This window comes from Leptonychotes weddellii, chromosome 15, assembly GCF_054177405.1.
Source record: "Leptonychotes weddellii isolate Sample4059 chromosome 15, ASM5417740v2, whole genome shotgun sequence".
NCBI lineage: Eukaryota > Metazoa > Chordata > Mammalia > Carnivora > Phocidae > Leptonychotes > Leptonychotes weddellii.
Genome location: NC_138383.1, coordinates 38,329,691 through 38,352,898, shown reverse-complemented (window position 1 = coordinate 38,352,898; position 23,208 = coordinate 38,329,691). Strand labels below are relative to the sequence as shown.

The window sequence follows — 23,208 nt, the reverse complement described above, 5'->3', positions numbered from 1 at the left end:
ATGTAGCTTACTTGGGCCTTTAGAGCCTGCTTGGGCCCAATCATTAGATACCACTTTCATTTGATGATGGAGCGTTCCTGTGCATGCCCAACTTTATGGCTTTGTGGGTCAGATCATACCCACTTCATGATGGACGCTCAGGTAGCATGGTAACTTGGTGGCCCATGGTCAAGCGTTCAGCCTCTATCAAGACTCAGGAGCAGGCCAAGTGTTGTTTCTCAAATGGAGAGAGTACTATTTGTCAAATACCATTATTTAGGGCGCTGGGGTGCCTCCGTTGGTTAAGTGTCCAACTCAGTTTCAGCTCAGGTCATGATCTCATGGATTGTGGTGTGAGACCGAGCCCCGCTTCAGGCTCCCTTCTCAGTGGGGAGTCTGCTTGAAGATTCTCTCCCTCTGCCCCTTAACCCACACTCTCTCTTTCTACAAAAAGAAAGGAATCTTTTTTAAAAATACCATTATTCACAGAGAATGGCAGGGCTTTGCTAAAAAATCTTAAGGACCTCACCTACAGGTGTTTGCCAGAGGTTCCCCACAGCATCCCTGTCTGCCACTGACCCTTAAGCCCTGTTGGATCTGCTGGCAAATATGGCCCAAGTGGCAGAGCAGCTTGCCAGGCAGCCTGGACCTACTGCAGAGCCTTCTCTTGTTCTGGGCACCACTCAAAGTTAGCAGCTTTTGGGGTCACTCCGTAAATGAGTCAGAGTAACACACCCAAATGAGGAATACATTGTCTCCAAATAAATGGGCACATCGTGGCCCAGTCAAATGGACCATAAAATTAACCATCACATACACTGATACGGAATACCTCTAAGATGTAGCATGAGAGAAAGTAAGGTGCAGAATAGGTAGGAAATACTAAGCTATCATTTGTAAATTTTTAAGTGGAGAAAAATACATATATGCATGCACAAATATGCTTACATATGGACTAAATATATCTGGAAAGACATTTAAGAAATAGTAACAGGTTGCTTGGGGAAAGAAATTGAAGGACTGGAAATAGAGTTGAGAAAAATAGGGAAGGTATTATTTTAACCCAAGAAAAAAAATACTTTTTGAATTTTCAAACAAGAACTTATTCAAAAAATAAGATACTATAAGTGGGGTAAAAAATATTAAATACATCGGAGCATCTCCAAATGAAAGAGAAAAAAAGGTCTCATACAAAAAAATTCAAATTCCATTATTAAAAAAAACTGTTAGTGGGGTGCCTGGGTGGCTCAGTCGTTAAGCGCCTGCCTTCGGCTCAGGTCGTGATCCCAGGGTCCTGGGATCGAGCCCTGCATCGGGCTCCCTGCTCCGCGGGAAGCCTGCTTCTCCCTCTCCCACTCCCCCTGCTTGTGTCCCCTCTCTTGCTCTCTCTCTCTCTGTGTCAAATAAATAAATAAAATATTTTTTAAAAATTTAAAAAACTGTTAGTACAAAATGAACATTTTGATTATAAAAGTCTTCCAAGTCCACTTAGTTCAAAAAATAATTGATTCAACAAATTTTGAATCAAGATGTATTCAAACAAAAAATGTGTTCCATTTAATTGAGAGTTTCCTGTAAAAGATTTTAACTGTAGATTAATGTTGTATTACAGATTTTACATGTGTTTTATCTGTTCCTTTTTTTTTAAAGATGTATTTATTTATTTTTTAGAGAGAGAGAGAGAGAGTATGGGCGTTAGCAGGGTTGGAGGGGCAGAGGGAGAGAATCTCAAGCAGACTCCCTGCTCAGCTCAGAGCCCGATTTGGGGCTCCCCACGGGGCTCGATCCCAGGACCCATGAGATCACGACCTGAGCTGGAACAAAGTGCCGGTCACTTAACTGGCTGAGCCACCCAGGCACCCCATTATCTGTTCCTTTTTTAAAAGTTGGTCTTTTTGGCAGATCAACTGATAAGGGAAATTCCTGGACAGAGAGTTGAGCAGAGATGTGACGAGGGTCACCATGAGGGACGGGAAAGTAGGGCATCATCCTCATCGGCTTCAGTCAGAAGTGTGGTACTTATCGTGCTGGCGCCAACTTCATAAGTAATTTTGGGAAGTCACCATTACTGTTCTTTTTATTGTTCATGTCATCCCTCAGCAAAGCAGGAGAAGCCTCTAGTTCCTGAAGCCTCCTAACACTTTCCTGAGTTGGAAGTGTGAAGTGTGAGAAAAACATGCATATTTCCACCACCTCCAGTGCTTCTCAGATCAAACCAGGATCCCAGCTGTGACCCTACTGCAGACCCAGCCAAAGTGGATGATTCATTAACTGAGTCTGAAGTGGGTCCTAACAATCCACCAGGCTGCCAGACTGTTTGCCAAGTCTCCAAACGCTTTTTGTAAGCAAAGCCAAAACAACAGCCCAAGAGATAGTAAGCAAATCTGGATTGTTGGGTATGGGTGAGGAAGTAAAACCTCCAAACAATTATGCTGGGGGAGAAATCTGTTCCAGAACATTAAGACCACCCACCAGAATCAGGCTACAGTCTAAGGATCTGTCACTGGAAACAGCACAGGATCCCTTTGCTCTCACCATGGCTATCTTAGGTAAGAGGCAAAAAAGAATTAAGAGATAGGGCACCTGGGTGGCAGGTGAGAAAATTGAGACTTCTGAAAAACTTCCTTTTCTTTTTTTTTTTTTTTTAAAGATTTATTTATTTATTTATTTGAGACAGAGAGAATGAGAGACAGAGAGCATGAGAGGGAGGAGGGTCAGAGGGAGAAGCAGACTCCCTGCCGAGCAGGGAGCCCAATGCGGGACTCGATCCCGCGACTCCAGGATCATGACCTGAGCCGAAGGCAGTCGCTTAACCAACTGAGCCACCCAGGTGCCCAAAACTTCCTTTTCTGATCCTTATCTCTTGCGGTTCTAAAACTTCAAGATAACAAGCAAAAGGGACGCCTGGATGGCTCAGTCGTTAAGTGTTTGCCTTCAGCTCAGGTCGTGATCCCAGGGTCCTGGGCTCCCTGCTCAGAGGAGAGCCTGCTTCTCCCTCTCCCTCTGCGCCTTCCCTGCTTGTGCTTACGCACTCTCTCTCTTTCAAATAAATAAATAAAATCTTTTCTTTTTAAGATTTTATTTATTTATTTGACAGGGAGAGGCACAGCAGGAGAGGGAACACAGCAGGGGGAGTGGGAGAGGGAGAAACAGGTCTCCTGCCGAGCGGGGCTCAATCCCAGGATCCTGGGATCATGCCCTGAGCCGAAGGCAGACGCTTAACGACTGAGCCACTGAGGCACCCCAAATAAAATCTTTTTTTAAAAGAATTAAGAAATAGTAATAATAAATATTTTCAGCAATTGTTCTTGACTGAGGACAAGGCACAAGTCACAAAGTCCGAACTCATCTCTCAAACACTATAGATCACCAATTATTAAGAATGATTCTGGGGCGCCTGGGTGGCTCAGTTGGTTAAGCGACTGCCTTCGGCTCAGGTCATGATCCTGGAGCCCCGGGATCGAGTCCCGCATCAGACTCCCTGCTCAGCAGGGAGTCTGCTTCTCCCTCTGATCCTCCCCCCTCTCATGCTCTCTCTCTCTGTCTCATTCTCTCTCTCAAATAAATAAATAAAAATCTAAAAAAAAAGAATGATTCTGAACCATCACCTCTAGATCCAAAAGAGGTATGGAAAGCAGACAATTGAGAATGGAAATGTTCAAATGAGAACTGAACGGGGCCTGAAGCCTATATCCCTTCTTGGGCACAAGCTCTAAAAAGAACATATGGAGTTGAGATTTTCTCCTGGTACAGAGAAGAATTCTGAGCAGGGAACTAATCACGTTTCTGTGCTGAAAGATGTGCTCTGGATGGTTTGGAGAAGAGCAAGGTAGTAGGTGTGAACAACAATTAAAATTCTATGAAATGAAAACTAACTAGAGCCCAGACCATGGGAGTGGCAATGAATTATAAAATGAAGGGATGGGTTTGAAAGCTATCTACATGGTACACAGGGGACACAGGAAGCAAGGAGTCTAAGACTAATCGAGTTCACAGAAGCACTGTTCACCCAGATGGGAAACTCAGAAAGAACAGGTTTGTGGAGGAAAATAAGTTCTCATTTAGATACACCTGAACCCAGTAGCCCCCTAGCAGCTTCCACCTGTGGGTGCTCTATAAAAGTCACACATCCTTAGGCGAGCTCTCTGATCTGCCTCTCAGATCTGCTCCCCTGGCCTCAGGGAGCCTCATTTGGGATCCAGCTTTTTTTTTTCCTAACTGCTCCCCTGTAGGTTCAGGCTCTTCTCTGCTTTCTGAGGCCTCCTGCGGGGCTTCTGCTCCCAGTTCACAGGCAAGAGCGTTTCCTGCCAACCCCCACGCTAGTGTTGCCTCCTGAGACCTCAGAGAGCCCACCTTGGGCCAAGTCCCTTCTTCTGGGTAGGGATGGAGGGATGGAAGTTTTTCTCTAAAACCCAGGTTGGCCTCAGCATTCTGAGTCCTGGACCTGCTTCCAATCCGACCAACTCTTGTCTATAGGAGGTTCCCATGTCTGAGCAATCCATTCAATGCCTGGCTCTTTTTTATTTTATTTTATTTTATTTTTATTTTTTTAAAGATTTTATTTATTTATTTGAGAGAGAGAGAATGAGAGACAGATAGCAAGAAAGGGAAGAGGGTCAGAGGGAGAAGCAGACCTCCAGCCGAGCAGCGAGCCCTAGGTGGGACTCGATCCCAGGACTCCAGGATCTTGACCTGAGCCGAAGGCAGTTGCTTAACCAACTGAGCCACCCAGGCGCCCCTCAATGCCTGGCTCTTATTCTGCTTTCTGATCAGAAGCCTACCTGCCGGTGTCCCTTGCAGACCATAGTACTCCTGAGTGACAGGTGATGAGCTGTGAAGAAGTTCTAACAAAAAATACAGAACTCCGCTTGCCCTGCCTGGGCTGTGGCCCCAGCAAAGTTGGGCGCATGCTGTACCCCTCTGAGAAAAGCTCATCCTCAACCCAGAGGACCTCCAGGCTTTCTCACTCAGCTGTGGATGTAGCATCAGGACATGGGACTGTGCAGCAGTGCCCCAGCCCCCTCAGCCCTGGAGAAAAATCATCTTGTGCAACCTTCTCAACTGAATGGTCACTGTTGACTTAGAGGCGCCTTTCATCTTTTTGGCCAGCATCCTCTGAGAGTCCCTGGTACATGTAGCCACGTGCTTGCTACAGCATGCCTCCAGGCCAACAGCCAGAAGTGCCTTGGAAGCCCCAGGAGAGGGGTGCCTGGGTGGCGCAGTCATTAAGTGTCTGCCTTCGGCTCGGGTCATGATCCCAGGGTCCTGGGATCGAGCCCCACATCGGGCTCCCTGCTCAGCGGGAAGCCTGCTTCTCCCTCTGCCACTCCCCCTGCTTGTGCTCTCTCTCAAACAGATAAATAAAATCTTAAAAAAAATGTCTTAAAAAAGCCCCAGGAGAGGGGCGCCTGGGTGGCTCAGTCATTAAGCGTCTGCCTTCGGCTCGGGTCATGATCCCAGGGTCCTGGGATCGAGTCCTGTGTCCAGGCTCCCTGCTCAGTGGGGAACCTGCTTCTCCTTCTGCCCACCCCCTGCTCGTGCTCTTACTCATTATCTCTTTCTCTCAAATAAATAAATAAAATCTTAAAAAAAAAAAAAAAAGCCCCAGGAGAGTTCCTGGGCCACATTTTGTCCACACGAGGAACCCAAAATGATACCAAACATGGTATTACATTCATGGAAGTGAGAACCCCCCCTTTCTCTTTTTTATAATTATTAGTAATCTCTACGCCCAACATGGGGCTCAAACTCTTGGTGCCCCAGAACCCTTCTCCTTCTAATTATCAGTCAGCAACATTCACCATTTCCTGGGACTTTCCTACATACTTCCCGCAGTTCATGTCTTACTTCTCTGCCCTATTATCCCCCAATTACTGGTTTCCTCAGAGAGGGGAAGGTGTTCTCAGTTTCCAAAGCTTGCTTGTAGTGAGCACTATGCTGGTAGATATTGAACAGCAATAACAACACAAAAGCTCTGACTTACAGCATGTACTGATCTCCAAGAGGTGAATGCTCCATCATGGCGAACTTCAGGCTACCAACATGATGTCCCTGACCTCAGAGCTGAGAAGAAATGCCAGAAGCACACCATTCCATAGCCTTTCTTTCTTCCTTTCTTTTTCTTTCTTTCTTTCTTTCTTTCTCTTTCTTTCTTTCTTTCTTTCTTTCTTTTTCTTTCTTTCTTTCTTTCTTCCTTCCTTCTGTTCTTTCTTTCTCTATCTCTTTCTTTCTTTTTTTCTTTCTTAGATTTTATTATTTATTTGACAGGGAGAAAGCACAAGCAGGGGGAGAAGCAGGCAGAGGGAGAGGGACAAGCAGACTCCCCAGTGAGCAGAGTGCCTGACGTGAGACTCGATCCCAGGACCCCGGGATCATGACCTGAACCAAAGGCAGATGCTTAACCGACTGAGCCACCCAGTCATTCCTTATTTTATTTTTTAAAAAACAAATAATTTGTCCTTTAAAAAAATTTTTTTATGTAATCTCTACCCTCAATGTGGGGCTCAAACTCACAATTCCAAGATCAAGAGTCACATGCTCCATTGACTGAGCCAGCCAGGTGCCCCCACCTCATTATACTTCTAATAAATCCCTCTCTTTTTGTGGGAGCTGGCCAGGGTTGGTTTCTGTTGCTTACAATGAAGGTAATATTTACTCTGTGGCTTAGACAATTCTGGTCAGAGATCAAAGGAGGCTCCTCCCTATTTGCTAGTCCAGAAGTTAATTAGTTGGCTCCTTTTTTACTTGTTATCTTTTTTTTTTTTTTTAAGATTTTATTTATTTATTTGACACAGAGAGAGAGACAGCGAGAGAGGAAACACAAGCAGGGGCAGAAGGAGAGGGAGAAGCAGGCTTCCCGTGGAGCAGGGAGCCCGATGCGGGGTTCGATCCCAGGACCCTGGGATCACGACCTGAGCTGAAGGCAGACGCTTAACGACTGAGCCACCCAGGCATCCCTTTTGCTTGTTATCTTGAAGTTTCAGAACCGTAAGAGATAAGGATCAGAAAAGGAAGTTTTTCCGAAGTCTCAATTTTCTGCCCTCAGTAATAAAGCAGTTAATAAATAGCAGACTATTAACAATCAAATTAGCTACACTGCTTCTTCAGCCCTCCTCTAGAAAGGTTTATTTTGTTCTTTTTACTTCAAAAGTCCAAACAGTAGACAACTTATCCTGCCTCTCTTATAGGGGTAGACAGAGGGAAGTTCTTCATGGGACACAACTTAACCACTGCTTCCCAGAAATGGGGTGACTTAACTTCCTTTTGAAAATCCAAATGATTAGATAGAAACCATTTGCAATATAAATGATTTTCAATCACAACTTTATTTGAGACACCGAAAGGTTAATGTTAATACCGAAAGGTATTAATATATACATTAAATATCAAGGAACAAGCTAGCAAAATATCTTAGGATTTGGAGAAAAATGTATGAACTTTGCAAAAACACGTGCTTTTTTGATCCCTTGCTTTATTTTAATCCGAATGGATAATCCCTTTAGAAAGAAAAGGCCAAGCCATGTGGAACAATGCTTGTGGGACACTGGTGACAATTTTCCAAGCCCATCCCTTCAAAGATGAAGGAAGGACTGCATACGGCAAATGACCGAGACTCTTGGCTTTGCAATTACACGTTTGTTCCAATGGGCTGTGGGCATACCCGTGGTGCCTCTCAAATTTTGAGCAGTTACCTTGCATCCCAGGGTTTACAATGATCTGAGGGGTGCACTCCCCACCCCCAGACACTTTCAAGTTTACCAGCCAAAGCTTCTGAACAGAAATCTAGAGGACCAACAAGAATGGGCAACTTTAACCTTAGATCCTAAGGTTCTGGTTGGGGAGGAATGGTGGGTCCCCTGTTCTCCCGGACCCACTGAGATGCTCCCCCGTAGCCTTGTGGCCAGCACAGACAACCTGGGGTGGGGAAACAAACTGTAACGTGAGACTGCTGGACTCCAGGGCCAGAGAGAGTCCCTAGACTACCGGCAGAGGTTCAGCCCAGGGAAATGGACATGGGAAACCACTTCTCACTTTCAGAATATGCTTGAAGAGGTTCAAGTTTTCCATCAGGTGAAACCCATTCCATCTATGGAAGGAAATGGGTAGGTGGAGAGAGATACCAGAGCAGTGTCTGTAACTGTTCTCTCTCCATCTGTGATCCAGGCCAAGGATCCAAGGATGTTCCATAAAAGGCTTCTTCCTTCACGTACCTGGGCCACATGGAATTTCTTTACGTGCTGACCTGGATCTCACCTGAACTCTAAAGCAGAACCTTCACTTGGGGATTGATGATTGCTCTCTTAGTAGGGTTAATTACTTAGACCATTCCTTGCTTTCCAAGGCCACCTTACCTGGGACTTGTCTGGGGGAGGGCGTGTCCCAATTTCTCTCAGATACAACTGGGGCTCTTAAGACCTCGGCATAAATCAGAGCCCTGGGTCCCTCATTCGTCTGGAAGGAAAGGGTGGTTTGGAGGGCATGTTGAGTTAGAAGTGCTTTTTTTTTTTTTTTTTAAAGATTTTATTTATTTATTTGAGAGAGAGAATGAGAGAGAGCAAGCACATGAGAGGGGGGAGGGTCAGAGGGAGAAGCAGACTCCCTGCTGAGCAGGGAGCCCGATGCGGGACTCGATCCAGGGACTCCAGGATCATGACCTGAGCCAAAGGCAGTCGCTTAACCAACTGAGCCACCCAGGCGCCCGAGTTAGAAGTGCTTATGGGAAATGTCTGGTTCTTGTGTTTATGAGAAAGGTCTAAGCTGGAGATAAAGATTTCAGATCACTACTGCATTAGAAGTGGAGTAGAACACGAGGATGAGCTGCTCAGGTAGAATGAGCTGCGTGAGAAGAGAGTAAAGGATGAAGCCCTGAGAGGACCAACAAGAAAAGGCCAGGCAGAGGTGCCTACAAAGGAAACTGGGCAACTGGAGAGGCTGTAGCAAAAGTAGGAGAGACGCTCCACCAAAACTATGAAGAAACTTCAGACAAGGAGGAAGGAGTCAACAGTGTCAAATGCAGTGGAGAAGTCTAGTAAAATGAGGTCTGAATTAGATTCAGCAACTGGGAAGCCAAGGGGGGACCTTCGGACCAGCTTGGTCAGTGGCTTGGTGTGAACAGAAGCAGGGTGAAGCATCTGCCATGCTCGCGGGCACAGAGAACTCTGGGTACCAGTGAAGTATCTCTGCCTATGTTGACTGGCTAGGCTCACCACCTGTTTCTATTTATGTTTCTCTTAGCTAAAACACCCAAATACATTGCTAGTCTGGGGCAAGGCAATAGCTTGGGATCTATTTTAGTACCGTAAAAACTGCAAAAGTTTGCCTGGGTTCATACACAGTACTATACTATCTTACAATTTACCTTTAGGTTCTGAGTCGGCAAGCCGGTGAAGACTTTAATTTCACATACTATAAACGTGGCTTTCCAGGGCAATGTTAGTCCCCCATCACCAATTCCACTGACAGCAACAGCTGGCTGGAGTAGCAGCCCCAGCCTTGCGCTCTCCATCTGGCCAGTCGTCTCCACCTCCTACCACCGTCCCTGATTTTTCTTATACTTGGCTAGCTTCGCTCATTTGTTCACTCATTTGTTGGGTCCCTTCTCTCTCCGCAAAGGTTTAACTGTCAAACAAAACATACACTGCATACATTTATACCACGCTTTCACGTTTATTTGCAAAGCACCTTCCACCATTGACCTCCGTAAGGAATGCTTAGGCTGGAAGGGCAGTGGCGAGGCGCGTGCGCCCCCTGCCGTGGCCCCGGAGCGCTGCAGCCTCGCGGGCGCGCTGCCCCTCCCCCCCACCCCGCGGCCGGGAGCCCCAGAGGCCGCGGCGAGGCGCGTGCCCGCGCAAAGCCTCCTGGGAAATGCGTGGCCTACAGATCCCTGTACCCACCGCGCTGCAGCCCCAAGGAAGAGGGCGCTTTCTGGTGACTCTGAATCTTGATGCTGCACGAGCCTGATTCGGTATTCACAAGAGGCTTTTGGGGGAACATCTCTCTTTCGCTGGATGCACGAACGGACTTTGCTGTCGCAGTTTACTGGACTTCGTTGTGGCGAATCTGCCGTTGCGGCACGGTGGCTAGGCGCGCAGGGCCCTGACGTGAAGCTTGCGGAATCTGCTGCGGGAAGAAGAACGCCAGGGTTTCTCGGGCCACTGCAGTCATGGCGGCGACTGCCCCCAGTGCGGGCGCCTCCGCGCCTGAGGCGGCGGGTTCCGCCGAAGCCCCGCTGCAGTACAGCCTTCTCCTGCAATACCTGGTGGGCGACAAGCGTCAGCCCCGGCTCCTGGAGCCCGGCAGCCTGGGCGGGATCCCGAGCCCGACCAAGAGTGAGGAACAGAAGATGATCGAGAAGGTGATGGAAAGCTGTGCCTTCAAGGCAGCGCTGGCCTGCGTGGGAGGTGAGGCGCGACTAGGGGGGCCGTTGGGAGGCTGAGGGCTTGGACGGCAGCGGGGTCCCCTGCCAAGAAGACCACGCGCCTGGGAGGCGAGGAGCCTGTGGACCTCGATCTTGACCTCACCCCTGCCTCGATCCGTGAACTCGAGTAACCCTTCTCTAGGCCCTGAGGTTAGTTTTCGCCTCTGGAAATTGGATCAGAGAATCAGTACTATACGGGTCGGGGCCTGGAGGTTGGTTATAAAATGGTTGACTTCATTCATTCGTTGATTCGCTTTTAAATAAGCATTCTTTGAACAAATTGTTACAAGTAGCCATCACGTGCTCGGCAGTGGAGGGACGGGGTAAGAGACCAGAGCCTGGTTCTCGTGAAACTAACATTTTAATATATATAGAAGCAACAGTGTTGGGAAGGAGCCTGGCAGGAAAGTGGAACATAGGGGAACAGCAAGTGCGAAGGTCTGCCAGGAACCGGCTTCAGGTTTGAAAAACAAAGGCCAGTGTGGCCAACGTGATCAGATGGCGGTGAACAAGGGGGAAAGAAGTCTGGAGCACCCCCCCCTTTAAACCTTTTGAAGGCTTAAATGTATGAATGTATGGTGTCCCTCCTGTAAAGAGGTTGGCCGCATTTGCAGATGAGTTGAAATCTCAATGAGAATGAAAGACAATCAAGAAACAAATATAGTGAGTGCAGATGTGAAGTATAGTAGAAAGGAAAGAGAGGTATTTTTTTTTGGTTTGGGGAAGGCTACAAGAGGTGAGACTGCAGCTGTATCTTGAAGGATTGAGAGAATGGGGGTAGAAAAGAGGAAGGGAAATGCCCTTTCAAGTTGGGGGTGGAGTTGCGGATTTGGGCTTTTTGCCTTTAGGCATTAGGGCAGTAATTGATGCACATGATGAACCAGCATGGAGAGTGGGAAAGGAAGAAGTCTGTGGATAGGGAGACGGTATAGGGATTTTGCTAAACCGAGCCTCGGTGAGGCCTGGCCTGGGTCTTTGTTCATCATTGTGTCTGACCCTAATAAATCACTTACATATTTGATGAAATGATGAATAAGTCTTTGTAATGCTTCAGAGTGGAAGTGATAAAGGTCCTAGACTAGGATAATTGTGAACATAGGGTTGTGGCGTGGGGAAGCAAAGCAGCAGTCAGAAATGCCCTTGAGGTTTGGAGCTGGAGTGACTGGAAAGAAGGAGCCATAAGTAAGAAAGTCTGGAGGGGAGGTGTCCACGATTTCATTAAACATATATTGACCTTGAGGTGGTGAGAGGGCATCTATATGGAAATGTCCAGCAGGCTCAGGAAGTTGGGGACAGCAGTGTGTGGTTTGCCATTTGGTAGCTTTGTGACCTTAGGGAAGTTATTTAACCTCCCTGAGCCTCAGCTGCTTCAGCTACAGAATGGAGACGATAATAGTATCAACCTCACAGGACTATTATGAAGAATAAAAGAAGCTGTGACTATAACGCGTCAGAGTAATTGGCACATGGCACTCACTAAATGACAATTATGAATGTCACCATCGTCAAGGGAGTGATTTGCAAAGTTGATAGCTGAATATTTGAGTATAGACAGAGAGCAGAAGGTTAAAGATTGAATCTTGAGGAATGTTAGAAAATAAAAGGAGGCGAGGCGCCTGGGTGGCTCAGTCGGTGAAGTGTCTGTCTTCTGCTGAGGTCATGATCCCAGGGTCCTGGGATCGAGCCCTACATCGGGCTCCCTGCTCAGCGGGGAGCTTGCTTCTCCCTCTCGTCCCCTGCTTGTACTCTCTATTGCTATCTCTGTCTCTCAAATAAATACATAAAATCTTAAAAAAAAGAAAAGGAAGAAATCCAAAGGAAGACAGAAACTGTCAACAAGGTCTGGCTTGTGTGATGTGGAAACCAGCTAACTGGAGGGTCTGAGTGGCAAGGTGGAGTGGCGGGGGTAGGTAGGGAGTGTCCTCTTTGCTGGTGGCCATCCAAAATGTGTATTTGAGTATGATGACCTCATTACAGTAACCTAGAAAACATGCCAAAGAAATTTTCATTTCTGTGTTTGTTTTTAGGATTTGTCTTGGGAGGTGCGTTTGGGGTGTTCACTGCCGGCATTGATACCAATGTGGGCTTTGACCCTAAGGATCCTTATCGTACGCCGACAGCAAAGGAAGTTCTTAAAGACATGGGACAGAGAGGAATGTCCTACGCCAAAAATTTTGCCATTGTGGGCGCCATGTTTTCTTGCACTGAGTGTTTGGTAGAATCTGTAAGTGTCTCTGCCTTCTGAAAAAGCCTTGCCTGTACCACCTTATGACTTCCTTTTTTTTTTGAAGATTTTATTTATTTGACATAGAGATAGAGAACAAGCAGGGGAATGGCAGAGGGAGAGGAAGAAGGAGAAGAAGGCTCCCTGCTGAGCAGAGAGCCTGACTTGGGGCTTGATCCCAGGATCCCGGGATCATGACCTGAGCCGAAGGCAGTCGCTTAACTGACTGAGCCACCCATCCCCCTCCCCCTCTATCTTATGACTTCTAAAGAGAAAGGTTGATTAGAAAGCAGATCAGAAATGTCTGAGACTTGGTAGATTGAATTTTCATTAAGTAGTCCCTAATGTAGGGGCACCTGGGTGGCTCCGTCATTAAACATCTGCCTTCGGCTCAGGTCATGATCCCGGGGTCGTGGGATCAAGCCCCGCATCGGGCTCCCTGCTCAGCGGGAGGCCTGCTTCTCCCTCTCCCACTCCCCCTGCTTTTGTTCCCTCTCTCTCTCTCTCTCTGTCAAATAAATAAATAAAATCTTAAAAAATAAAAATAGTTCCTAATTAAACTTTTTGGGCATTTATTGCATTTATTTAGGCTTGCATTGTTTTTTAGTTCTCCTTGTAGGCTAGAAGTTGGTTAATGATTTTATTTTTTAAATTTTTTAAAATTTTAGTTAGCATACAGTGTTATATTAGTTTCAGGTGTACAATATAGTGATTCCACACTTCCCTACAACACTTGGTGCTCATCACAACAAGTGCACTCCTTAATCCCCATCACCTATTTCACCCATCCCCCCACCTACCTCCCTTCTGGTCACCATCAGTGTGTTCTCTATAGTTAAGAGTCTGTTTCTTGGTTTGCCCTTCTCTCTCTCTCTTTTCCCTTTGCCTGTTTGTTTTGTTTCTTATATTCCACATGAATGAAATAATATGGTATTTGTTTTTCTGTGACTGACTGACTTTGCTTAGCATAATACTCCCTAGCTCCATCCATGATGTTTCAAATGGCAAGATTTCATTCTTTTTTATGGCTGAGTAACATTCCATTGTGTGTATATATCTTTATCACATCTTTATCCATTCGTCAATAGATGGACACTTGGGCTGTTTTCATAATTTGGCTATTGTAGATAATGCTGCTATAAACATCAGGATGCATGTATCCCTTTGAATTGGTATTTTTGTATTCTTTGGGTAGATACCTAGCAGTGTGATTGCTGAATTGTATGGTAGAGTTCTTTTTTTTTTTAAGATTTTATTTTTGAGTAATCTCTACACCAAACATGGGGCTTGAACTCATAACCCTGAGCTCAAGAGAGACACATGCTCCAATGACTGAGCCAGCCAGGTACCCCAAGAGTTCTATTTTTAACTTTCTGAGGAACCTCCATACTGTTTTCCAGAGTGATTGCACTAGTTCACATTCCCACCAGCAGTGCAAGGCGTTCCCCTTTCTCCATGTCCTCACCAACACCTGTTGTTTATTGTGTTTTTAGCCATTCTGACGGGTGTGAGGTGATATCTCATTTAGTTTTGATTTGCATTTCCCTGGTGATGAGAGATGTTGAGCATGTTTTCATGTGTCTGTTAGAAGTTGGTTAATGATTTTAACCGTGAGACTTGTTGGGGAACCAGAGAAGAGATTTTGATTACTCCTCAAATGGCGCACTTGGTTTCAGCGCTCTGGTACCACCTGCAGGAAGCATCTATGAACACATTCAAATTTTAGGAACTATATTTTGGAAAGTGAAAAGGATTAGGTTTCCTTTGGGGAGGGACTAAATTAGCCAGCTAGAAACCCTGTGTTTTTTTCCCTTAAACATCTTGTCTGGCTTGTTTCTTTGGCTCTGAACTGCGTTTCTCCACCCACAGCACCGGGGAAGGTCAGATGGGAGGAACAGCATCATTAGTGGCTGCATCACGGGGGGAGCCATCGGTTTCAGAGGTTAGTAAACAGCTCCTGCTTGGTTTGCTTTGTGGCCTTGGACAACGTGCTGTAGTTGACATTCCCAAACACATGCGTGTTCCAGGGACAGCCCAAGGCATATGTGGACACTTGATACTCTTCTCTTCTGAAAAGTGAATCAGGTTTACTTTTGCATTAACATACTTTTGGAAACTTCTAGTATCTAGATCGGGGTTTTTCATCTTTGGCACCGTTGGCATTTTGAACCACATAAATCTTTGCTGGATGGAGAGTGGGGCTGTCCCGTGCATTGTAGGATGTTTAGCAGTATCCTTGGCCTCTACCCACTAGAAGCTAGTAGCATCCCTTAGTTGTGACAGCTGAAAGTGTCTCTCGACATTGCCAAATTCCCCCAGGGGATGAAATCACCCATGGCTGAGAACCACAAAAAAATCTAGATTTTATTTATTTTTTATTTTTTTAAAAATATTTTATTTAGTCATTTGACAGAGACAGACACAGCAAAAGAGGGAACACAAGCAGGGGGAGTGGGAGAGGGAGAAGCAGGCCTCCCGCTGAGCAGGGAGCCCGATGCGGGGCTCGATCCCAGGACCCCGGGATCATGACATGAGCCGAAGGCAGACACTTAACGACTGAGCCACCAGGCGCCCCAGATCTAGATTTTAGGAAAAAAAACTGCCCTCACATTGAAAAGATGGGAAGAACTTCCTCCCAGTAAGGAATTCCTGAAGTGTATTGATCTGTAGGATAGGACAGAAGCACGACTAGGTCTTGTTCAGCCCTGGAGAGCCCATTGATCCAAATGGCAGGCGCTGCTGAACTTTCAGGTCCGTGCATTTCAAGTAGTTCAGACATCTTTCTTAATACCGTACAATTGTCAGTTTTAATATTGTGTGTAAGTTATATGGTAATGTCTTTCTGCAGTTGAAGATTCTTAGTGTTCTACCCATTGAAAGCCAGACAGGGGTATTCTGGAAATGTGGGTTATCAGCAAGAAACAACAAAGAAAACAGTTCTCTGCACTTCTGTCAGTGTGCCCATCAGGAGTGCGGTGTGGGGGGTCAGTGACCTGACTCCTCCGAGGGGCCATTGCTGGGCCACTTGCCCTCTTCCGTGCCTGATTTGCCCAAAACAAAAAGCCTGTTTTCTCCTTCTCGGAGAGGCAGGATGATTTGCCATCATTAAAAGCTGCTTCTGCTCCTCAGACAGCCATTTGTGATTTATAGAGTAACTTTTCCTTTGGTCTTCCCATCGCTCAGCTCTGTCAGGGACGTTGAGAAGCTCAGCTCCCTCCAGGATTGCTTTGATCACCTTCCCAGGAATTTAGTTCATAAACAAGTCAGGGTAACAGGCCATATGCTTTCACTTGCTTCCAAGGGCTGATTCTCTTAACCAGCTTCCTGCCTGAGGGGCTGTTTCATGAAACTGGAAATCATAATTTTTTGGAATGAGAAAAGTTGAACATACAGCTAGATAAAGCACACTGGGGTAGATTGTGGACTTCCTGGAAGTCTTACAGATCCGACGGGTCGGTTGGACGACAGAATGTCGACACCGGTTTCTTCGCCACCGTGGCTAGGCAGACTTCTGAAGGCAGACTGACTCGGTGTCTGTTACCCCAGGTAATGTCATTTCTGCTTGCTTTACAGCTGGCTTAAAGGCCGGGGTCATTGGGTGTGGAGGTTTTGCTGCTTTCTCTGCTGCCATTGATTATTACCTACGGTGAGAGTTCCTGCCTCCAGGGAAGGACGCTGCCAGCCCAGCATCAGAGCTGCTCTGTGGAGGCCAGTTTTGTCCCACGGCAGGGCCCTCGCTTCAGAGACCGCAGACCCTTGTTTTCCCTCCTACCGTTGGTGTCATGAGGGGGCCACCTGGCTGCCGCCTGCCTCCACCTCTGAGGAGCCACATTCTCTGCTCCTGGGTTCCCGCCACGCTGTGTGGGGGATGTGCCATGCCAGCCTCTCTCGGGCAGGTCAGGAGTGTGGTGACTGGTAGGAATGAAGTTCCCTAAGGGTTCCGTCCCGACCACGGCTGGCCCTCCGGTGGTTCTGTGCGGTGGGACCAGAGGTGACTGGACACGTACCAGGAAGCTCGTGTACTTCGGAACTCCACGCGGTCGTCCGTCCCACATGGCAGGGCAGAGTAAATGTAGACTGGCCAACCCATCATGTCATTTTGTTTAGTGTTCTGCGATCTTTGTTTAAAAAGTTAGATTATAGTTTAAAAGGTTGGTTGGTTTTTCGGGGGGAGGAACAGTGACAGCGTGGTCCCATCCCCTCCTCCTCCACTTCCCATTATGAACAATAAAGGCTTTTCATACCATAAAATAAATGAATAAATAAAAGGTTGGTTTATTTTTATTTTCAAATTCCATGAGTCCCCAAAATGGTGCCAGGTGGCCCAGAGATTGGACATCCAGAGGGGGAGTGAGAAAGTTCCTGAGAAGTGTGGGAATGTTCGATTCTCAGGGTTTGCAGAATAGCGTTCTGAGATTGTTACTTTAGCCAGGGCCTGCCCTCCAAGACGCCCAGCCCAGCCGTGTCCTAGGATACACTGAAATTCCATGCATAAGCCCTGGCCTCTTCTAAAAACCCTCCTGTGGGCTGGCTGATGGGAATGCCTGCGGTCCGGGCCACACTGGTTTTAGGCTCTGACCGCTGGACCAGGCCCAGCTCAAGGACACGCTGTGTGAAGAGTCCTGCTGTGGTCCTCCTGATGAGTCCATCAGCAGCGGCTGGTGAAGATCGGACGGTGTTGAGGGGCCGTTCTCCACTACCCTTGTTCTCTGGTACCAGGTTTTTTTGTTTGTGTTTTTTTTAAAGATTTTATTTATTTATTTGACAGCGAGAGAGGGAACACAAGCAGGGGGAGAGAGAGAGGGAGAAGCAGGCCTCCCGCTGAGCAGGGAGCCCGATGGCGGGCTCCATCCCAGGTCCCTGGGATCATGACCTGAGCCGAACGCAGACGCTTAACGACTGAGCCACCCAGGCATCCCTGTTTGTTTTGACACATTAGTGTTTTTTATTTGACCTAATGGTCTTTTTCTGACAAAAGAAACTCAGCCTAATTGTGTGCCCTGGAGCAAAAAAATAGGCTTTTATGGTTGGGATCTGCTGTGAATGCTTCTTCACTCTGGTCCTTTGGTGAGGACACGAAGGGAATGAGCTCAGGCTTTCCCACGTGGGGAAATCATAGGCTTGGTGGGACCGTGTAATTCCAGCCACCTTCAGCCAGCGGTAATATCTCCTGTTCTGTACACTGACTCCTTCACCTTGTTTTGCTTTCTCCCCTTTTTTCTGCTGTCTTCTAGCTTACGCCGCCCCCCCAACCAGAATTCAGACTTGGCTGAGACGTCCAGATGTCCAGGGGTGTGTGTGTATGTGAGTGGGGCCGTCAAACTCAGCCAGTAACCCCTTCCTCTGGCCAGGCCTGCTGCTTCCTCGGCAGTGGACGGGAGCTGACGCACAGGGCTTATGTCCTTGTGTGGTGGAGTCTTGTAATATCCAGCCCAGTCTCACAGGTCTGAGGCTTCACTGCTCCTCAGCTAGCTAGAGTATCCTCAGAGGCCTGGGGACAAAGTCAGCAGTGTTTCCTATACTGTCCTAGGTAAGTCACTTCTAAGCCCTTGGAGGGCAAGAGCAGACACTCCTAGCTGGCAGCTGGCAAAGCGCCTGGATGCCTGGCGTCTTCCACCCGCCGGCCTAGCAGGGAGGGTCCCGTGTGCTGAGCGAGGCCCGGAAATGCTGCCTCTCTGACTGCCTCGGAGCAGATGAGCCCTCGGGCTGTCAGTAGCCATCATTTCAATAAGCCAAGCGTCGTCCACATGGACTATTCAGTCAAGAAAGGAGATGAATAGTTTCCTGTTTTAGATGGCTAAGGAGTCAGTATGAGCTCATAAACCAAACACCAATTTTCAGAGACATCTGTTCCTGATCTCCAGAATAAACATAGTGTCCAATGGCTTAGGCTGGTGGGAACCTCTATCAACCCCACTGGCTCTCCTAAAGGGAGGCCGGGCCCCCCAGGGGATCCAGCCTCTCCAACAATCAGACTGGGCCAAAAGGCTGCCCCAAAGACGCCCACTTCCGATGAAAATGTAGAGAAAAGTTTGCATAAAATAAGAAGCCTCCACTTGGATCGACACCTTTCTGCCATCTCTCGGAGGGATACTGATGGCCAGGTCTTTGGTGGGGCGTTTGTCCTTCATGAAAGGAATCTTGCTGGTGACCGACTTGGAAGCCCCTGTGAAGCACAGGCCGAAGGGAAGCTCAGGGGACATTAACTAGGGGCATAGCTTTCTGGAAACTCACATCTGGAGACAGCTGGAAGAGTTAAATATTTAGATTGGTGGTCTTCCTTGGACTACTGAGTATACAAATGTCCACACCACAGGGCTGAGTTGTGTTCAAATGTTGGGGCTTTGCATTTTTTTTTATTAACATTTTCCTCTCACGTGGTTTACATCAATTTATAATAATCTACATAAGTTGAAACAGAACATAGACCAAAAAAAAAATACATCCTTACCAACTTATTAAAGTCAGATATTAATGAAGGTTCCCACCCTACTTGTATCAGCAAAAATTGGCAGCCCACAGCCGTTGCCAGCAGGGACAGGTGTCCCCGTGTCCCCATGGCCTGTCTGCTGGGCTCCTGTCGGCACAGCCTGCCCTGCTGGGCACAGTGGTCGGGGCTTCTGGGCTGCACGGTCCCTGACTTTTGGGACAACGCCATGGGCTCCTTCCTTGGTGCAGCTTAGTCCATGTCTGGTACCTGCCCCTCCCCACCCTGGGGGTAGAATTCATAAATATTCTGAGCCGTTTGCATTTCTCAGCCCCTCCAGCCTTCCTCCCTAAGCCAGCTTGGGGGCTGCGGTAGCTACCTGATGCCGAGAAGCAAACCTCTTGTTTCGGGGAGGTGGGAGACACCCATCTGGGGCTGTAACTAGCTCTAGCTGGGCCTCCAGTTCACTACCATCAATGGCTTTGGAAGCAAGAACCTTCCATGCCACCCACCAACTCCTGAGTGCTGAGCAGAGACCCCAGGGATGATCACAGGCTGGGATCTTTAGACTCAAGTGGTGGTCTTTCTCCACCTCCTGTCCCAGGCCGCAGGGCTCCTTGCTAAGCTGCCAGCAGACGGCTACGTGGTCAGAATCATTTCCCTCCTCTTAGGCATTTCTTTCCTCGGGTGTGCACAGAATGTGCACCATTCTGCCCAAGACTGGGCCACAGGTGTAAACACCTTGGGAAAGCGCCCTGCCTCTCACCGAGCTGGTGCTACGGCTTTAGGGCCAGCAAACCCTTCTTTAGAACTTAGCCCTGAGCACAAGCTGAAGGAGCTGTTCTCTCCGACCCGGAGGGCCTAGAATCTGCTCTCTGCCACCTAGGAGAGCCAGAAAGCCGTGTGCTCAAGCCCCCGCCACCCGGGAGCCTTTGCCCTCCCAGGCCAGCGGCTCAGATGGGAGGAAACTGCGCTTGGGGGATACTTCTCATTCCTCTCTGGCACGGAGAGGTGGGCCTCAGAGTTGGGACTAGAACCTGCTGATCTCTCCTCTGGAGCAGGGTGTCAACAAGGAATGTCCCCAGCAAAACCCAGTCCCAAGAGAGGCAGGTGTTCGTGACTCCCCAACGCCTGGAGTTTCCGAGAGTTCACCCTAGAGGCCGCGTCTGGAAGCTGTGGGCGGGGAGGCAGCACCATGGTGGCTGGCTACCAGGGCCCGCGCCGGTCTTTGCCAGGCCCCGGAGCACATGTGGCCGTGGCGGCCGTCCCGTGGCAGTGCGTGGCTGTGGAGGATTGTACAGTCTAAGGCGAAGGCACCGCAGGATCCGCGTGGTGCTGGGAAGGGCTGCCTCCTGGGCGGAGCCTGCCTGTTTCCGGACACCTGCTTCAGCCATCTCGCTGCCCTCCTAGAGACCTGGCTCCCCTAGAAAAGCCACTATAATGCCTTGCTGCCGAGAGCCGCTTTCCCCCAACTTCGGGCCGCAGTGCTCCGTGGCGCTCCTCTGCATGTCCCACCTGTCTTGTTTGCTCAGTGGCCCGACTCGCCCACCTCCCCCCGCCCACCTCCCCCCGTTCGTGACCCTCTGGCTCTCTTGATATCAGGTCACTTGTGAGTCTTGACACTCAAAGGAAATAGAACACCAGGGGAAAAGGAACTGAAAAGCAGAAGAAACAGTCAAAGATGCCTCACTAGGAGGCAGGAGATAGAACAGATAAACCCCAGAAATGGAGATTGTCAGGTGGAAATTCCGGATTGGCTCTGTAGCTCTGTGCTAAGCTGAGGATTAGTGTGAGGCTGTCTCCCTGTCCAACGTGGGCACAGGCAGCAAGGCCAAGCAGGTGTGCTTCCACAGGCGGCGGATGGGGTGGGGGGGCCGGGGGGGCCAGGGGGGGCAGCAGGCACAGCCTCGGACGGGCCACTGCCGCCGCCGCCCAGGGCCTCCTCAGCTTCCAGTGATAGAGCAAAAACCAAGGCTGCACATGCATGTGGGCAGGCCGGGAGGAGGGGAGGGTGGAGGCAAACCGAGGGGACGCTGCCCGGAGACTGCAATCTGGGAGCAGGGCCAAGAGAGGATCAGCCGGCCACAGTGACAGAGCGCAAAATAAAAGCCCTTGGACTGGACCGGGTGGGGCGGGGGGGAGAAAGTGTCGCAGGGACCGAAAGAACAAAGCAGGCTGTCCGTATGCCCATACTGGGCCGGTCACTGCCATTTCTGCAGGACAGACAGACAGGAACCTGTTCCCCAACGGCACGGGGCATGAGACACAACGCGAGGGACAGAATGCAGGGCCCGGGGCGCGGCGCTGAGGCTGGGGGCTGGGGCGGCTGCTTTGTACAGGGCGGCATGGAAGATGCACGGATTCCAGTTCGGGGAAATCGGTGTCCCTTGGAGGCTGGAGCACTGGGGTTGGGAGTTTTCGATGGGAGTCTTTCAAGTCTGTGTTGGGCCCCCGGCTGGAGAGGCCGGCCTGGCTCGCCGCCCGCCCCCAGCGGCTCCCGCCTTGGGCTACACGTCGGTGGAGAAGTACAGTGTGTTCCGCTTCAGTTCTGCGAAGGAAATGGGGGGGTGCTGCAGGTAGTAGAGGAGGACCTGGACCTGTGGGGGGGACAGGGGAGACTCAGGCTGGGCTCCTTGGCCTCCTGGCCCTCCTCCCATCTGCCCAGAAGAAGCGGTCGCCGGGGGTCCCCTCTGTGCCACCCTGTCCCTGCCCCCAGGCCGTCTCAGGCCGCTGCCCCCCCACCGCCCCCCGCCAGCCCGGGGGTGTGTGCCCATTGGCAGCAGTAGACGGCACCTCGGGGCAGAGGCTGGGGAGCCTGCGGCCACCTCCCCAACCTCAGTCGGAAGCTTCCGACCCGCTCCAGAGGTTGGCTTTGGCTGGGCAGCCCTGCCTCCGGACCGGACTCTGACCTGGATCTTGTAGGGACTCCAGAGACGTTTCCTCACGCTGGAAGCAATCCTAGAGCTTCCACACGGGAGGACAAGGCCCCCAGAGGTCTCCTCGGCCCTGAGCCTGCCGTCCGAGACTGCGGCACTCCCACCCAGGACTGCAGTCAGCACCGGGGGCCCCCCGGTCCGGGCTCACGCTTCTTTTTTTTTTGTTTTGGTCTCGGAGGCGGGACTGTCCGGAGCCCTGCCTCCCCGGTGACATCCTACAGACCATCCACCCAGCAGCTCAGCAGGGATGGGCCGTGGGACTCCGAGCTGCTCTCTTTCCGCCCCGCGGGGAAGCCCGTTGCGCGACCCGAGCAGCCCAGGCTGTGCTGGTGGTACCTGGGCCATGACATCATGGGACCAGATGTCTGCAGCCGACGTGAGGTGTGCTTTGCTCTCCACTTCTGACGGTCTCAGTAACGTGGGGCCAAACACAGTAGCCAGGTTGTGAAGGGACATTTTGTTGATAGGTTCCTTCTCAGCAACCCTGAAAGGGGTGGCGGGGGGAGAGAGGAAAAAAAAAGGCATTTCTCAGCAGCCACTCGGAGCTCCAGACGCTTGGCCTGAGCTATAAGAACTCCTGGGACGATTCCCAGAAGGTGGGTACTAGCCGCCCTCTCCTGAGGGTAGAGACCTCTTGGTCAGGAAAGACTAAGCCAGCGGACCACGTCTCCAGCTCTGTCCCAGGACGTTCCTGTATTGGATTCCTAGCTCCCGGGGCCACCCCTTGACGGTGAACTGCCAAAGCCAGAAGGACCTGCTCCAACTCCTTCCCCTCGAGGAGGATGACGTTCCTGACTCGAGAACCTTCCCTGTCCCGCTCATCACAGCCCCGTAAGACCAAGACCTCGAAGTACAGAGGTGGGACGTGACTTGCCCGAGGTCACACGGCTAGCCAGTGGCAGAGCTGGGGTCTGACCCCACGCTGTCTGCCTCCAGAGCCTGTGCTCTACCCAGGGTCAGCCGAGCTGCCGCGAGTGGCCTCGGGGGGTGGGGGTCCCAGAGGAGGGGGCCGCGGCTCCAGCAGCAGTCACGAACTAGGCCCCGGGCTCTGCTGAGGCAAGACAGCCCTGATCGCAGATGGAGCCTGGGGGCTGTTCTCCTGTGCCTTTCCAGAAGGGTCTTCCTCGCGGGACCCCAGAGTTGCCTCCCTTTGGATCTTTCTCTGCTTTTCTTGCGCAACAGGCCCCATGCTCAGTAGGTATTTCCCCGGAGTGACAGCGGGGGC

At 49.8% G+C, this 23,208-nt stretch overlaps 2 protein-coding genes across 5 annotated transcripts in view; one reads left to right on the top strand and one right to left on the bottom strand.

Moving 5' to 3' along the window:
* Positions 1–9,844: 9,844 nt before the first annotated feature.
* TIMM22 (translocase of inner mitochondrial membrane 22) lies at positions 9,845–16,888 on the top strand. Its single transcript, XM_081806140.1, has 4 exons — positions 9,845–10,379; positions 12,424–12,620; positions 14,490–14,562; positions 16,194–16,888. The coding sequence occupies exons 1-4, from the start codon at positions 10,142–10,144 to the stop codon at positions 16,268–16,270; spliced, it is 585 nt and encodes a 194-aa protein (XP_081662266.1). The 5' UTR covers positions 9,845–10,141; the 3' UTR covers positions 16,271–16,888.
* Positions 16,889–18,943: 2,055 nt separating this feature from the next.
* Positions 18,944–23,208, bottom strand: part of ABR (ABR activator of RhoGEF and GTPase) — a 173,788-nt gene continuing 169,523 nt past the window's right edge. For all 4 annotated transcript variants that reach the window (XM_006734527.3, XM_081806070.1, XM_006734528.3 and 1 more), the window contains 2 exons: positions 22,320–22,467; positions 18,944–21,644 (listed from right to left, as the gene is read on the bottom strand). In XM_006734527.3, coding sequence (XP_006734590.2) covers positions 21,555–21,644; positions 22,320–22,467 — 238 coding nt within the window. In that variant the 3' untranslated portion in view covers positions 18,944–21,554. The remainder of the gene's footprint in view (positions 21,645–22,319; positions 22,468–23,208) is intronic.